At 52.6% G+C, this 16,343-nt stretch overlaps 1 protein-coding gene across 3 annotated transcripts in view; it reads left to right on the forward strand.

Annotated features, from left to right (window-relative positions):
• The window catches only part of CPNE2 (copine II), a 52,576-nt gene that overhangs the window by 25,294 nt on the left and 10,939 nt on the right, over positions 1-16,343 (forward strand). For all 3 annotated transcript variants that reach the window (XM_014947428.1, XM_014947419.1, XM_014947410.1), the window contains exons 5-12: positions 485-556; positions 4,410-4,493; positions 7,920-8,009; positions 8,243-8,341; positions 10,504-10,590; positions 11,346-11,405; positions 13,842-13,975; positions 14,767-14,821. In XM_014947428.1, the coding sequence (XP_014802914.1) occupies positions 485-556; positions 4,410-4,493; positions 7,920-8,009; positions 8,243-8,341; positions 10,504-10,590; positions 11,346-11,405; positions 13,842-13,975; positions 14,767-14,821 (681 nt within the window). The remainder of the gene's footprint in view (positions 1-484; positions 557-4,409; positions 4,494-7,919; positions 8,010-8,242; positions 8,342-10,503; positions 10,591-11,345; positions 11,406-13,841; positions 13,976-14,766; positions 14,822-16,343) is intronic.

Raw genomic sequence — 16,343 nt, forward strand, 5'->3', positions numbered from 1 at the left:
TTGTCCCTCTTGACTCCCAGCCCTGCAAATGAATGTGTTTCACGTGGACCCAGCTCCAGCGATCAGGCTGTGGAGGTCCTTGGGTGTCCCAGGGGCTCCGGCTGCAGCCCCGGCATCGCAGCTGGTGGCCTGCTAAAAAACCTTACCCTGTTTTGTTTTAAAGCTAGTGTGTTGCTGCCTCGGCACAGGGTAAATGGCAATGCCCATCCAGGGGAGGTTTGGGATTTTTCTTCATCCTTCTCTATTCCAGGGAGAAGCTGGGAAGTAGGCTTTGATCCCAAATTGATCTGCAAAGGTAAAATCAATTAAGCTCCCCAGCAGTGAAGTACTGTGGGCACTGGATCATCCAGCTCCTTAGCTGGGAAAGGGCTTTTGCAGGAGTTGTGTGGGTGTCACCAGAGTCCTCAGGGTTTGGGTTCTCCTCTGGCTTGGTGTTCACTGACTTTGTGTGCTGAAAATGAACGCATCCTCCCTTGTCTTTCAGATAGCTGCCCAAGAGCTCTCCGATAACAGGGTGATCACTCTGAGCATGGCTGGCAGAAAACTGGATAAAAAGGTGAGCGGGGTTGTGTCTGGAGGATGCAGTGTTAAACTTCTCTCCTTCATAGGCGAAGGGATCTGAAGAAATCTCTGCTTTTGGGTACAGCAGTGGCAGAAAATAGTCCTGCTGGAGAAAGCATTAGGGTGAGACTGGAGGGGTTCAAGTCCTGGCAGTGCCACTGGCTGCTGGGTGTGCCTGTGCCTCAGTTTCCCTATTTCCATGGTATTGCTTTTTTCATCATGCGCATTGAGATGGAAAGAATATGTGTAGCACGGGATCTGTGCACCACCACGTCTTAAAGATTTAGCAGATTTACCACTTCAGTGGTCGTTGTTTGGAAACGTCTCCTGGTGGAGCTGGCAGTTTTGATGCCCCTTGAACCCATCTCTCAGAAGTGCTGAGAGCTCCTGGCTTGTGGCCTCCAGCCCCTCTGGAAATGGAGTGAACATCTGCTTGTGGATCAAACAGCAGGGCCTGTCTTTTCTGAGGAAGAAGTGTTGACCTCATGGAGGCAGGTAATGCACGACTTTCACGTTGGATGTGGTACGTAGGAAACCATGAGCCGTTCTGAACAAAGCCATCTGACCTTATTTACCAGGCAACCAGAGCTATTCCTCTGAACCAGCACTGTTGCTAAGCGATTGATGGGAATATTATTTTTCCCTTCTTCCTGGTCTCTCCAGAGCTTGTGTTATTGGCAGGATGGCCCTCAGTTCTCAAGCCAGAGTAAAGCAAGCATCCAGGCAGAAGGGTGTTTGCAGGGGAAGAAGATGTAGTTTGTCCAGTCCCGTTGTCCAGGATGTCCCATCCACCTGGGATGGATTCCCAGTATATCCAAGTGGTTTTGCCACCTGTTGGGAACTGCTGTTTTCTTGCCCTCCTGCTTACCCTGCCTACAGCAAGGAGCCAAAAGCCCATCTTAAGGAATCCCCAAATAACTCCATTTCATAAATGAGTTGAAAGGTGTCCTTGAACTGGTGGCTTCTTCTGAGACGTGGCCAAGGGTCAACCCCATGCATGTCAATGAAGACACTCCTAATGCAACATTTTTCTTCCAGTGTCTCAAGAAAAAGCCTCTGCTCCCTTGCAAAACAAGGGATGGGATTTCACAGCAGGCTTGGTGCCCTTCAGGGTCCCTTTGCAGCCATGGCCATTGTGAAGAGCAGGGACAAGGACCTGGTCTTCCCTGTGGTCTGGTACCTCAGGCGCATGTTCCTTTGTATCAGCAACTTCACTGGTGGCATCACTTGCTCCATGGGCAGGAGCTGCCTTTCTAATCTGGTTTACAACTAAGTTCTTCTACCAGGTTATGCAAAGGGGGCATCTTTTGATATTCTTCAACTAGGACATGATGCCTGGGTGTCTGGTGCCCTTCAGACCCACAGTCAAGGTACAGAAATTCAGCATCTACTGGGATAAGGACTGTGAAGAACCCTGTTCTTTCTGGGCCTCCCTCCAGTTTATCAATAGGTGTCAGCAGAAAGCTCCTTCCCTGGTGACTCCCTGCCATCACCAAGAGCTAACAAGGCTTCTTTGCTGATTCCCATGACGCAGTGCAGCATTGCAGTGCCCAAAGTCCTGCTCGTGGGCAAAGGATGTTCATGTCACTTCACAGAAATTAAAATAGACTCTGAAGGAGAACGCTGGATGAAACACAATATTTTAGGGTCCTTATTGGTCATGGATGAAGTACAACTGTGGGAGCTGGGTAAAACTAATTTCAGCTTAGAAAAGACAGCAGAGCAGTGTCTAAGCAAAAACCCACAGGGGTAAGGCTGCAGCCGGGGGGGGTGACACCCTCCTGCACCACGCAGCACGGCGGGGGGCTTGGGCATGGTGTGAAGGGATCAGACCTCACAGGGTTTTGTGGTGAGGCCACGGGATCATCTTGCTGCACACGCCGAGCCGATGCTGTGAGCATCCCTTACCTGCAGCCGTGCCACAAACCCAGCCTGGAGCCCTGCTTGGCCCTCAGCAGCTCCTTCTGCCGTGACCACCCTGAGGCTGGGACATCTCAGCCTGCGGCAGGTCCTCCTCCCCGTCACACGTCCATGGTTCCTCCACCCCCCGCTCACTACCTTGCTTTAAATGCCAAAGCTGCACAGTGGGAGCATGTCAGCAGCAGAACCAACCTGAGGCCTTATGTCAGATGGGTTCTGGGGAGAGTTGTTTTAAGAAAAAATAACTTGCTGGAGGTATTTTCACCTGGGACATGTCCTGGTCAACCCAGAGCTGCAGGGGCGGCAGGATGCTTTGGCAGAGGAAGCCCTCCAAGCCAGGATTGGTGCTGGAAGCTGTGGTTTGGGGAGCTGCACCTCCCCCCTCCTTGTCCATGGTGTGCAAGGACCAGTTAGGGTGGTTTAGATTCTTGGACCAGTTTGCAGCTCGATCTGGTGTTCCGAGCTCCTTTGGTTGCTCAGTTTCCATCTCCTGGCAGGCTTGCAGGGGTGAGATATTTGTGGTTTCGCCATTTTAAAATAGCAACCCGCAATCCTGTGGCTTGGAGGCATCTCCCACCCTGCTTTGAATGGATCAAGGCTGACTGGACTTGCAAACCGGGCTGCTCAGCGTGGGCTGGCAGCAGACACCTCTCCAAGCCGCCTGCTGTCATCTCTGCTGGTGCCTCCAGCCCACGCTGGGTTGGTGCTGATGAGGCCATGCTGGGTTGAAGGTTAACGCAGCAGAGGCAGGGTCAGGCACCCACCACTGGTCCTTTAATCCGTCAGTGGAGCTTGAAAGTGCCAAGCCCAGGTTGTGGGTGAGGGGGATCAGAGCTGTACCATAACCGTAACCCTGCAGAAAGGTTGGCTTGGCTTTCTCTCCCACAAACATGTGAAAAAGGGTAGGAGAAAAATAGCCTTATCTCACCAGAGACCATCCCCGCAAGCCTTCATGGTCTGCTCTTCTGGCAGAGGAATTTTGACTGAAGGAGGTTATAGTTTCTCTAAGAGAAAACACTTTTCTGGCTGGCTTTGCAAACAGGATTTGGGTAGAATCATTAATGGGCTTTTATGCTGGGGCATCACTAGAGCCTGTGTCTGTCCCAGCCACCACCTCCTGGGCTGGCCGTGGACAGGGGCTCCTGGAGCATCCCTGCATCCTCCTCCTCCATGAGCAGTCCCCACCACATCCCTTGGAAGCCCAAAAACCTCCTCTTCAAATCCATAAGAAGTTCCTGCAGCTCTTTGCAGGACTCTGGCACCTCCCTCTGGGAGGAAAACCCAGCTGAAATGGCTCAAGTTCTCAGCAGACTATTTGGAATATTTCGGGCTTGGTTTCCCATTAGCCACTTCTTGACTTTTCTGAATGGGAATAAAGTTCTGCTCAGAAATACTGGAGTTTCTCTGTGTCGGTGCCACCAGCACCACCCTCCTCTCCGGGCTGCGGGTGCCCTGAAATAGCCCCCGTGCCGATACCCAGCGGGGCCGTGCGTGCGTGTGTACATACTGCTCATAAACCAGCAGCGCTTTATCAAGGGAATATCTAAGGCGACGCTGGCAGGAAGGGCACACACGCTGAGTCGGGGCTGCGTATCTCACAGGGTGTTACATGATCCCTGTCAACACCAGGCCAGCTTGCTCCTCAAAGATTTCCTCTGCTCATGCTTTACCCATGTGTGTAGGAGGGTGGGTTTTTTTTCTTCCTTTGCCCCCGCCCCAAGACACTTGTGCACTTCATAATTCTTTTTTTTTTTTTTTCCTTTGAAGCTGTGGATGTTTTTCCAAGCCCAAACGTAGCTGCCTCCCAGCTGGGGTTGTTTTGTGTGACATCTGCATCCAAAGAGCTGGTCGGAGGGTGGGTGCCCGTCGGCAGATCCCACGTGCCGGGGTGCTGGCTCTGCTTGACTCATCCTGTTCTTCTCCCCCAGGACCTGTTTGGAAAGTCAGACCCCTTCTTGGAGTATTACAAACCAGGTGACGATGGGAAGTGGATGCTGGTCCACAGAACAGAGGTGAGCATGACTCTAACCCAAGCTGCTGAGACACCGCCATCCTTGTGTCAGCTCCTCTTGCCTTCATGGCATTATGTTGTCCATTGCCCATTAAGCAGGCTGGGATCCACGGATTTCGAAACCTCACGGCTGCCTTCCTGGTGTCCAGCTGAGGCTGCTGGAATCCAGTGGATGAAGATTTACTGAGGCCAGCAAAGCCTTGAGATCTTTTCTGTGCTACTCACTACTGCATCTACCAAGCAGAGGGAGATGATCTTCTAACCATGTTAACCTTTTGGCTCAGCCTGGGTGCAGGCAGTGCCCTGGACCACTCTCCTTCCACTTGCAGGAGCAGCAGGATGAGCTGTGACCTGGGGAGATGGGGGAGAGAAGTGGTGGGAGGTGTCCCAGGGAAAGGTTAAAAGAAGCATTTTCCAGATCCTCAGCTGACCTGGGAGGATGCTCAGGCATCTCCAGTTTCAGTGCAGGAGCCCTCAGGCTCATGTCTAACAGAGCTGCAGCCCTGGGCGAGGAGGCAGAGACCTGTACCGGGGTCCTGGTGGTTATAGTGAGAGGCTGCCCCCTTCTTGTCCCTCATTTATACTTGTGAAGATATGTTGATCTGAGCTCCATTCTGGTTGCGTTCCCAAGCTGCTAACACCAGTGATATTATGGATAAGAGGCACAGCACGGGCAGGGAGAAGCAGGCTGGATTCTGCTTTAGCACCCGGCTAATAAGTACTTTCTAACGGCTTTTTGTCCCCTCCTCAAAGCTTGTGTCGAGGCTATTTTTAATTTGCAAGCAGTTCCTGGCAGCAGGCAGAGAGAGGAGGGGGTGATCGCTGCCTGGGGGGCTCACAGCACCCACTGTGCTGCAGGATGAGGGTCCCATCACACTTTTTCCTGTCCCCACCTCATCCCTCCTCTCATTCTTTCCCCTCAGGGCTTGTTTAAGGACCCCATTGTCCCACCACAGCAAATTGTAACGAAACACAGTGTGAACTGAGGCGGAAGGAGAGGGTGGTTTTATTTACAAAGTCTCTCTGTATGGGGGGTTTTCCCACTGCTGTGCAAGGTCCACGAGGATTTCCTTCACTCGCACACCCACGTGCACACACGCACCAGGACATGTGTCCTGTGGTATTGATACGGGCCGTCCTTCCCACACACATTTCTGTGCGTATTTAATTCCTACCAACCTTAACATTTCTCTCATATTTCTGTGGGAGTGGGCTGGGACCTTGTTTGCTTGTTTCCTCCTGGTTTAGCGCGGGCTTTGACTCACCACAGTGTATATCTTGGATGTGGGGAGTTGGAGCGACCTCCAGGCCTTCCTCCTGGAAGAGGTGTGGGAATGGGGAACGCAGCTTTGCACTAGCTGGGAGCTCTCTAAGAAGGTCGGGTTTGTGGGAGCAGATGGATACACTGATTTTTCCTCCGGGCTGCTGCCCAGTTCCTCCGCTGTCCTGTCTCCCTGGATAAGGGTCTAGCCAGGCTTTATTTCAAGTAATGGGTACTCCAACAGCCTCCTCCTTACCAGCCCCAAAGGTATCCCGCTGCCCTGGGAGGAACCCCATACCAGGCAAGCATCTGTGTGTTTTGATGCTGGATGCACAGAAATAAGATTCCCCATTCTTGCAGCTTTCGGTGCGGGAATGGTCTCCGTAGGTCCCTTCCAACCCCCACCAGCCTGTGATTCTGTGCACACAACCAGCTCTCGGTCCGATGCTGGCATTTCTCATGCCACCAGGGAGGTGTCTGGCAGGGAGGGATTAGCTGGCTCGTTACAGCCTGTTATTCAAGTGTGAGCGTGAGCACCCAGCTGGGCACCATGCGACGGAGATGCCGCATCCTTCCCCACCCACCCTGGGGACCCGGCAGCTGGCAGCCGGCGGGCACCACCTCGAGGTGCGTGGGCTTCCCCTGCTCTTCCCAGCCTCACGGAGGAGGTGTTTGCAAATTCTCCACTAAACGGTGCTCGCGGTGTCAGGGTTTCCCTGGGTCTCACACAAGTGCCTGTCTGTCGAACAAGCCACCTGTTGCAGGTCCCACGGGCTGGTTGCCTGCAGCAGTTGCCATGGACCGCTTCCTCCTCCCTCCTTCCCTGTTGCTGCTCTGGCTGCAAAGGTCTAAGGTCCTCCACGCCAGATATCTCCTTTGCACAGAGGAGGGTTAATCAGGGAATCATACAGGGTTGGAAGGGACCTCTGGAGATCACCTAGTCCAACCCCCTGCCAAAGCAGGGCCACCCAGAGCAGGTCACACAGGAACGTGTCCAGGTGGGTTTGGAATGTCTCCAGAGGAGGAGACTCCACCACCTCCCTGGGCAGCCTGTTCCAGGGCTCTGCCACCCTCACAGGAAAGAAGTTCCTCCTCAGGTTTAGGTGGAACTTCTTACATTCAAGTTTGTGCCCATTTCTGCTTGTCCTGTCCCTGGGCACCACTGAAAAAAGACCGGCCCCATCCTCTTGACACCCTCCCTTTAAGTATTTATAGGTGTTGATCAGATCCCCCCTCAGCCTTCTCTTCTCCAGACTAAAAAGACCCAAGTCCCTCAGCCTCTCCTCGGAAGGGAGATGCTCCAGGCCCCTCATCATCTTTGTAGCCCTCTTCTGTACCCTCTCCAGAAGTTCCCTGTCCTTCTGGAACTGGGGAGCCCAGAACTGGACACGATGGAGCCTCACCAGGGCATAGTAGAATCTGCTGCCCTTGTCTGATTTCCCTAATATTCATGTGAATCTCTCTTTTTGAGCACACCACCCTTGTCAAAGCGGATCTCCACCTGCCCTGCATGCCCCTCTGATGTACACAGCATGAGCCTGGAGCCTGCTCGCGTTTGCTTAACGTTTCCACCAAAGAGACTGCATTGTCTCTGGAAATGTCAAAAAGCATCAATTAATACTCCTCCAGCTCGGGCAGCAGATGTTACACAGATGAGGCGAGAGAGCTGGAAGTGCCCAGGGCTGTTTGGCTTTCCCAGCTGGCTGCGCCATCCCACCACTCCATCTTCTCGGTGGTCAGACCCCAGACGGATGTAGGCCGAGCAGGGGTGCTGGGAGGCGGAAAGCAACGCATAGGGTGCAAGAAATGAAACACGAGGGGCATAAATAGTAGCTTTTGGCCTTGAACTGGCATTGTGTCCATGCTACCGCAGCTGTTTTCTCAGGCAGGTTTGATTCCTGGTCCCCAGGAGGTGGATAAATCACACCATGCAATGCAAACGAATCTGTTGTAGCTCACACGTGCTACAGCCTGAAAAGGAGGAGCTGCTGGGTCTAAGCTAAGGAGGAAGAAGAGGGCTGAGGTGGGGCTTTCTGCAGTTTGCCTGGCCTGCCCCACTGAGAACCTGGTCCAGGGTGGCTCCTGGGGACGTGTCCCCCTGCTTTGTGCCATCTCCCCCTGCAGTTGTGCCCACTGTAATGGCATCCCTCCATTCCCACCCCACAGGTGATCAAGTACACGCTGGACCCCGTCTGGAAGCCGTTCACTGTGCCTTTGGTGTCCCTGTGTGATGGAGATGTAGAGAAGCTGATAAAGGTAGTGGGGGGTTCCTCGGGTGGCCTCTGGGATCAAACGTTAAACATCTAAAACTCCATGGCTAGTTTATTTAAAAAAACCCAACAAACCAACCAAAGATGAACAACCTCCAAAACAAAACAAAAAAACAAACCTTGTTTGGGGTCTCCACCAGGAGAGATTGGAAACTTCAGCAGGTCTCCTCACAGGAGATAGTTACTGCATCTGAGGCTGGTTTGTGCTCCTTCTGCCAGGTGATGTGTTACGACTACGACAGTGATGGGGGACATGACTTCATCGGGGAGTTCCAGACCTCAGTGGCCAAGATGTGCGAAGCCCAAGATGCCTTTCCGGTGAGTCCTGATGGGCTTTTGGGGAAAAAATGAGGAAAGGGCTCCTTGGGGCTGGCGGTGGATTTTGGTACTTGAGCTGAGACCCTCAACCTGTGCCAAGAAGAAGCCAAGTCCAACCTTCTTTCTCCTCCCATGAGTGACCCAGGCCGCTGTTGTAGCTAAAGCATCTGAGCTGGAGACGGGGCTGAGGCAGTCTTGGCTGAAAATCGAGCTCTGCTGAGAGGTTTGCAGCAGCACCTGTGATTTGGAGGGTGCCCTGTGATTTGGGGGTCAGATGGAGAGGTGTGACGTGCTGCTGGGACCGCATCTGCAGCAGGGGCTGCCTGGCCACCAGGAGTGCCAGCTCCCGTGCAACTCCATGCCAGTTTTGTGGCAAGGGGTATCCCTGCCTTTCCCCTGAAGTGCTGGCCAAAAGCCTAGGCAGATGCCACCTGATTGACGACATGTTGTAAAGACTCTTGGATAAGCAGAGCTTTTCACTGCCATCATCACTAGGATTACAAAAGCAAGCGGAGGTCTTGGCCGAGCCGTGGGGTTGTGTAAAACACCATGTGTGGTACAACGAGAAAAGATTCCTGGCTGGGAAAACTGAGGCATGAAGGCATGAAGTGTCCTGTCCAGGACTGCACAAGCTGATGGAGCTAGAGGCAGGTGTTGAGCCTGTTTTCCCACTGGTTTCCTACCAGCCTAGCAATAAAATCTTTTCTCTCCCTGGGACCCTGGGAGATGCTGGTTAGAAGAGAGTAAGACTTACCTTGCTGTGTGTCAGTGCTGCCGTGCCCCCGTGCGTAACGTGGGTCCAGCTGGGGACAGGCTCTCTCTGCCTCTTTCCCTTGTCTGGGTTGGCACAAAAGGTGGGGTGTCCTCCACTCCCCAGTAGAGCTCTTGCCCAGCTGATGCCATTCTCTGAGTGGACCTTCTGTGGACTCTGGGTGGGTAAGGTGGCTTCAAAAGCAAGTGGCCATCACTTGCCACCACTGCACATCACCCTTCAACATCCTTTCTCCCTGGAGGGTGGCTCCTTGTGACCTGTCTCATCCTTTCACGTGACCACGCTGATGAGGGTAAATATAGAAGCGAGGACAGAGATGCTCTTGCTGTAGACTAAGCAGCACATGCTGGTGTGCTTGTAGGTTGGGAGCAGCACAGTCCAGCCACATGAGCCATCAGGCCATCACCGGCTGGTCAGAACAGGTCCAGGGCCATCACTGACCAGCTGGTCTGAGCAGGTCCAGGGACATCACAGGGCTGGTATGAATAAGTCCAGGGCCATCATCAGGCTGTTCTGAACAGCTCTGGGGCCATCACTGAATGGTTTGAGCAGGTCCGGGGACATCAATGGGGTGGTCTGAGCACGTACAGGGCCATAGCTGGGTGGTCTAAGGAGGTCTGGAGCCATCACCGGGCTGTTCTGAGCAGGATGCTGGTGGAGGGGTCTCAGACCAGCCACCAGTCTCCCACCTGGGGGCCATGTGGACCCATGTAGGAGCTACCTGCTAAAAGGTCGGGCTGGACCATCTGCCTGGGCTTATCCAGAGTTAGGGATTTTGTCAATAGACCTCTATTTGGATATTGTTCAGGCAGTGAAATGAACAGTGACAGTCACACTCAGGAAACTTGAGGATTTTAGTATTTAAAATGTTCCCATTTTGTTACAGCTCTAAGAATGGACACGACTTTCTCTCTGTGCTCCCTCTGCCCAGTCCTGCTGCTCCCCTAGACCAACCCTCATTTAAATTTTCTTCTCTGACAAGAGTTTTTATTCAGTTTTAGATTTTTTTTTAATTGAAATATTGCAGCAGTTTTCTGAATATTCAAGAGGCATTTTGTTTTCCCAGAGCTTTTAAAGAAAGACCTGCCTTAATTATTCATGTCTTTGACCCATCCCATCCCATAGACCCCATTAACCTCATTGGGGTGTCTCGGCTGCTGTGCACCAGGTCCTGGGCACTATAAAAGCCCCTGGAAAGGAAAAGCAGCCCCTTCCTAAAGAGCTCCTGCATCTCCATTTCCATCATGAAGTATCAGTAGCTCATTTATGTCTGTTCAGCACTTGGAAATGCGTGGAGGGGGTGTGCCCACGGGATGTGGCCACTGGTGGCATCTTGCACCAGCACAGCCCAGCACAGCTCTCAAACCAATGTCTGTCTCCTGTGTCACAGCTCGAGCTGGAGTGCATTAACCCCAAAAAGCAAAAGAAGAAAAAGAATTACAAGAACTCTGGGATCATCATTGTCAAGTCCTGCAAAGTGAGTACAACACCGGAATGTTTCCTTCTGCTCCTGGCTGAGCTTGGTTCTTCCCAAGCTTCCCCCATCCCTCCTGCCTCCAACACCCTTGCATTTCCAAACACAGGTCTTGCGGAGCATGAATAAAAGTTTGATCTCCTTTCTGCTTGGGTTTCTCCCCACTTGGAGCATTCAATGAAACAAGTTGCTGGTGCCACCTCACGCCTGGGTGGCCACAGCCCCAGGAGGAGGTTTTGTTCAAAACGGGCAGCATCTGCATGAAGCCCAAGATGTGGGCACCTGCCAACTGCTTGGTGTCCTTGGGTCAAGGGTTGGGTGTGGGTGGGAGAGGTCCTTCTTGTGAGCTTAGATGTTGGTGAAGTCGTCCCTTTGTATGGCAGCAGTACAGCAGGACAAGCACTGACACAGCTCTTCCCCCACCAGATCTGCAGGTGGTGTGAGACCATTTTGGCCCTGGGGAGAGGATTCAGTTTACCATGATGGACAATTCCAGCTCTCAAGAATCCGTGTCCAGGCCTCCCACCCCAGTTTTGGACCAACACATGGGCCTGCTTGGCCCTATGTGACTCGTGAAGTGCCAAAACGCTGTCATGGAAGACCTAAGTGGTTCTTCCCATTGCTTTGCCACAGGGCCAAAGGTCCCTGAAGCCCCAAACTTCCAGTGACCACAGACTTGGGCACTTTCCATATATTTATTTCTTTTGATCTGTGATGGTGAAGATTGCTGAAACACTTTTTGGGTTTTTTTCTTTCAGATAACCAGAGATTTCTCCTTCCTGGACTACATCCTGGGAGGCTGCCAGCTGATGTTTACTGTAAGGTCTTTTGCTTCTCTTTGACCAGTAATAGTAACATGTATGGAATGGTCAAAACTGGGGAGGGAGGTTCTGCATGAGATTTGGCACCAGCTTGAGTGGCTTTTCATGGCAATGAGAAGCTGTCCCATTTTGCTGTTAAACTGTGTGGTTTGGGAGGGTTTTGGGGGGTCGTTACTGTGATGCTCGGGTGCGTCTAATAGCACAGAGGGAGCTGGCTAAACTTTTGGAGGTCAGACTCACAGAAAGACCCTTCACAAAATATTACTGACTTCTCTCTCCATCACAGGGTTTAACTACCTTCAAGTTTTTTTATGGAAGCTCTCTTTATTTTGAAGCCAGCTGAGAGGCTTTGGGCTGTTAATGAGATGGTTTCTGCATTTTTATTGGCATTTCCATCTTCTTTCAAGCTGGACCACAGCTTGTCAGGAGAACCTAGTCGAGGACGTTAAAACCCCAAATAAAACCACCACAACGCATAAGTGGGGTTTTCAATTTCTACAAACTTTTCTGGTGCAGTATCTGGAGAGCTGTGGGCACTCACAGTATTTCAGTTTGTATTTTGTTGTTTCACTAAAAACACGATGTGGGGAGAGTAGTAGGAGGAGGAAGAGTTGCCATAGGAACGGGAGCGATTGGGAGAGCTTTTTGTGTGCCGTTCTGATGCTGTGTGCTAAGGTCTTGGTGCTGGAGAGTGAACAGAGGAGAAAATAATTAAGTTTATTGGTAGCATGGAGCTCTTGTGTGAATTAAGCTTGAATGCAGAAGTCTCTCCCCCCCATCTAGAGATCTGCCAGTTATTTGAGGGTTTCTCCCCCTCCCAAGGCATCTTTGGTGCAAAAACCTGGGTGGGTTTGCGATGGGTGCAATGCCTGAGCTGGGAGAAGGATGCTGCCACATGTACCCTGCCATTGGGAAAGTGACAGGTGTCTCCCACCAAGGGAGACAGTGGGGAGAGAAGGGCTGAAGGCACAGGGAAGAGGAGAATTGTGCCCAGCCACTTGCTCGTGCTGGAGGCAGACCAGCTGCATCCCTCTGAAGTCTGTGGCCTGAGCGCTGCTCTTGGTGGCATTGCTTGCATGAGTGGGACACGCGCCTGTCTGACTCCACCGAGCCCCCTCCCTGTGCCTCAGTTTCCCTCTTGCTCTCTGACCGTGCCCATGGTGGCTCGGTGGGAGTTGGGCACGTGGGTGTGGGGGTTAGAGCAGTGAGTCCAAGTTGGTAAGGCTGTAAGGTTGCTTGACAAAAAAGTTGGGTTTTCATAGAACCATAGAATGGTTCAGGTTGGAAGGGACCTTTGAAGATCATCAGTTCCAACCCCCTGCCCTGGGCAGGGACACCTCCCACCAGACCAAGTTGCTCCAAGCCCCCTCCAACCTGGCCTTGAACCCTCCAGGGATGGGGCAGCCACAGCTTCTCTGGGCAACCTGGGCCAGGCTCTCACCACCCTCATAGTAGAACATTTCTCTCTTATCTCCAACCTAAACCTACCCTCTTCCAGTTTAAAACCATGTCCCCTTGTCCTGTCATGCCTGTTTTACCAGCTGCCCTGGCACAGGGTGGTGGCACCTCCTGGGCTGTGACGTCTTCTTGCCCCAGCCAGCCCAAGGTCCCTTCTCAGCCTTATCACAGTTCATCCTCTCCCATTACGGATATGGAGCAAAATCCCTTGTGAATCCCCTGAGCTCAATTTTAGCCAGTGGAATTATTTTGGGTTTTGCCTATTTGCTAAGCAAACAAGGCGAGCGCAGTCACGCCGCCGGCTCGCCTCTTCCCAGCCCTTCCTTCCCAGTCGTTCCAAATCGGGTGGCTCAGCATCCTCGCCTCCTCTGACCCGATTTAACTGGGTCTGAGATGATAGGCATTTCTACAAATGTTCTTTAAATAGAAAGTCTAATTGAGGATGGAGAAAAAAAAAAACAAAACAAACCAAACAAGTGCCTTGCTGAGAAAGTCCCCTGAGAGCTTGGCGTTTATTGGTCCCTGGGGAAACCCGGTGAAGTGTGGCTGTCAGGAAAGCTCCACTCAGAGTTGGAATTCTTTGATCAAAAACATTGAGATCCAAATGCTCGGGTGGTCCTGGCTGCTTTGGTGTCCATGGGGCTACTCAGTTCCTGAGCTTAACACCTGGGAGATGGGCAATGAGAGTCCTGAGCTGGAGATGGTGGTGGCTTGCTCCAGCAGCTGGGCCTCCTTTGTGACACCTTATGTGGTGCTGGCTGGTGAAAAAGGCAGGTGTGATACTGAATGGCTTTGCCTAACCTAGTATTTAATCAGCGTTTTTGGGGGAAGGTGAAGAGCTGGATTTTGTTAAACTTTTTTGAAAGTTTGAGGTTTGGGTGTTGATGGGACTGTATATGCGCCTCCAAGGTGACCAGGTGTGCGGCGGTATCCGCTAACGCAGGACGGCTCTGTGCTTCTCTCTTGCCTACCCAGGTTGGGATTGACTTCACAGCCTCCAACGGGAACCCACGAGACCCCTCCTCTTTGCACTATATCAACCCCATGGGGACAAATGAGTACTTGTCGGCCATCTGGGCTGTCGGCCAGATCATCCAAGACTATGACTCGTAAGCACCGTGCCCTTCTGCCTCCACCCCTGGTTTGCAAATGTTTCCCAGGCTTCCTGGGGGGCTGCTGGGATGCCTGTGCCTTGATTTCCCGCCTGCACAGCCAGGGCTAAAGAATACCTTGCTTTGGAAAAGCTCCTTGAGAGAAAATTGCTATATACAGTGGGATGCAGGAGGAGGAGAGGGTAAGGACAGGGTTTCTCCTCTCCTCCCATTGCCACTGTGGAGAGGAAAGGTGGATTAACAGAGGTGGAACATCCTCTATGGGGGGCAGCTGGAGAGCAGCTGGTTGGTGCTTTCTTGGCTCGGAGGCAGATGTCCTCAGCTCCCTGGTATTTGCAGCTGCACCACCGGGCTTCCTTGTTGCCCATCGCCCCAAGGTGTGCAACACAGAGAAATATCATCTTAGACATTGAAAGAGAAAACAAAACAGAAATAGGTTGGATAGTTAAGTTTTTTTAAATCTTCAGGGTTACAGAACTGCAAGGGACTCATGTGTTTGGGTGAGAGGATGCTCCAGATCGCTGTGGGTGATGAAGCAAAGCTGGACTCTTTTCTCTCTAAAGATGAAAAGCAAAAGGGGAACATCTACTCTCTCTCTGCTCAGCACTCATGATTTTTAAAGGCACTCTGTCATGCAGGGGGAAGGGAAAGCTGGCACCTTTGTTAGTGGCGAGGGTTGGCTGGTGCTTTCGCTGTAGCTGGGCATTGGGGAAGCTGTAGCCAGGGCTGTGCAAGCCTGCTTCGTGTGCATGTAAGTCTACCCATAGGTTTTTCTTCTTCTTTTTCAGAGACAAGATGTTTCCTGCTCTGGGATTTGGCGCCCAGCTCCCCCCAGACTGGAAGGTGAAGCGTCGTGGTCATTTGGGCTTTTGAGATGGGTTTGTCCTGATATTGCCTGGACAGGAGCAGAGCTGCTGGGGCTTCCCAGCTGGCTCAGTGGAGGAAAAGCTGTTGGGCAGAGGGGGAATGGTCGGATGTGGGATTTCAGCTGAGGGAGAGTGAGATGTGGCAGCATGGGTGGGAGGCAAGGTGGGGATGGGGCACAGGCAGCCCGTTCCTCCCTTCTGAGCTGGCATGAAAGCAGCAGCTCCCTGGCATCAATGGGCAGAGCCAGGCATTGATTCATTTCCCTGGCGGGAGGTGGGAACAATTCTAGGCAAGGGAAGAGGCCCCAAGATGAATGTGTCAGACAGCAGTAAAGTCTGGAAGGAGGCTGGGTAGCCTAGATGTGATGTTGCGCGGGCAAGGACTGGAGCAGAGAGGCTTTCCCAAAATCCCCCTTGATCTTTTGTTTGCATTAGGCACCAAGGGGATTAAAGGCACCCTGGTCCTGTGTGGGTGTGAGCTGGAGTATCCTGCTCATCAGGAGGGGGGCCATGGGCAGGGGTTGGGGCTGCTCCTGCAGCCCACACTGGCTGGTGAGGAGCTGAGAGGATGTGCTGGGCACATCACAGCTGAGAAGATGTGCTGGCCACCACCATCTTTCCTTACTGGTTGGGTCTTTTGGCTGCTCTTTGCTCACGCCCTTAATTATGTATTTTCTTTCTGCTCGCTGGTTTTGAGAAGTCATGTAAGTCACCAGTAGCCGTGAATCAGGCCAGGGAGCTCATCGCTGCCAGCCCGCGAGGCTGGGGATGTCCTGCCTGCTCCAGCTTTGTGCTTTTCTCTGCTCTCCCCTCAGCCACAATGCATGTGACTCGAGTGGGAGCTCTCGCTGTTTGCCAGCCACAGGAGGAGATCCCTCCGTGTGCACTGTGGGGCTGATTCATCCTCCTTGGCCAGCAAACGTCTCTGGTCTGTCACTTCAGCACTTGCTGTGGGAAAATCGTGGTAGCCAGCTTCCAAACCCTAACAGCCAGGGATTTATTCCCATTCCTTGGGGAGAGGAATGGGAAGGGAAAAGGCAGCAGGGAATGAAAGGGTAGGGTGGCTGGGGCTGCTGGGGGAATGGGTGAATCATTACAGTGAGCATCCCTCTGCACCTGTGGGAAAAGGCATTGCTGGGCTGGAAATGGCCTTTCCTGCAAGGCTGGAGGGGGGTACTGGGTAAAGGATGCTGCCTGGGGGCTGGGGGACAGAGGGGTGCAGCCTGCCACAGAGATATTTCCCACTGCTCCTGCAGGCATGGGGATGCTGTGTAAACACTACCAGAAAAAACACCTTGGTTTCCCCCAGAATGATGTCTAAGCCCACTTGAACCCCAGCAGAGAGCAGCTCTTCCCTTCTCAGGTGCTTGGTCCATGCCTAAAGGTCACTATCCCTAACGCCTGCAGTGACCCAAGACTGGACAGCACTTTGAGCAGCCTGGTCTAGTGGGAGAAGTCCCTGCCCATGGTAGGGGGTGGAACTGTATGGTCTTTAAGGT

The sequence above is a fragment of the Calidris pugnax genome, unplaced genomic scaffold, assembly GCF_001431845.1.
Source record: "Calidris pugnax isolate Ruff unplaced genomic scaffold, ASM143184v1 scaffold30, whole genome shotgun sequence".
NCBI classification, from domain to species: domain Eukaryota; kingdom Metazoa; phylum Chordata; class Aves; order Charadriiformes; family Scolopacidae; genus Calidris; species Calidris pugnax.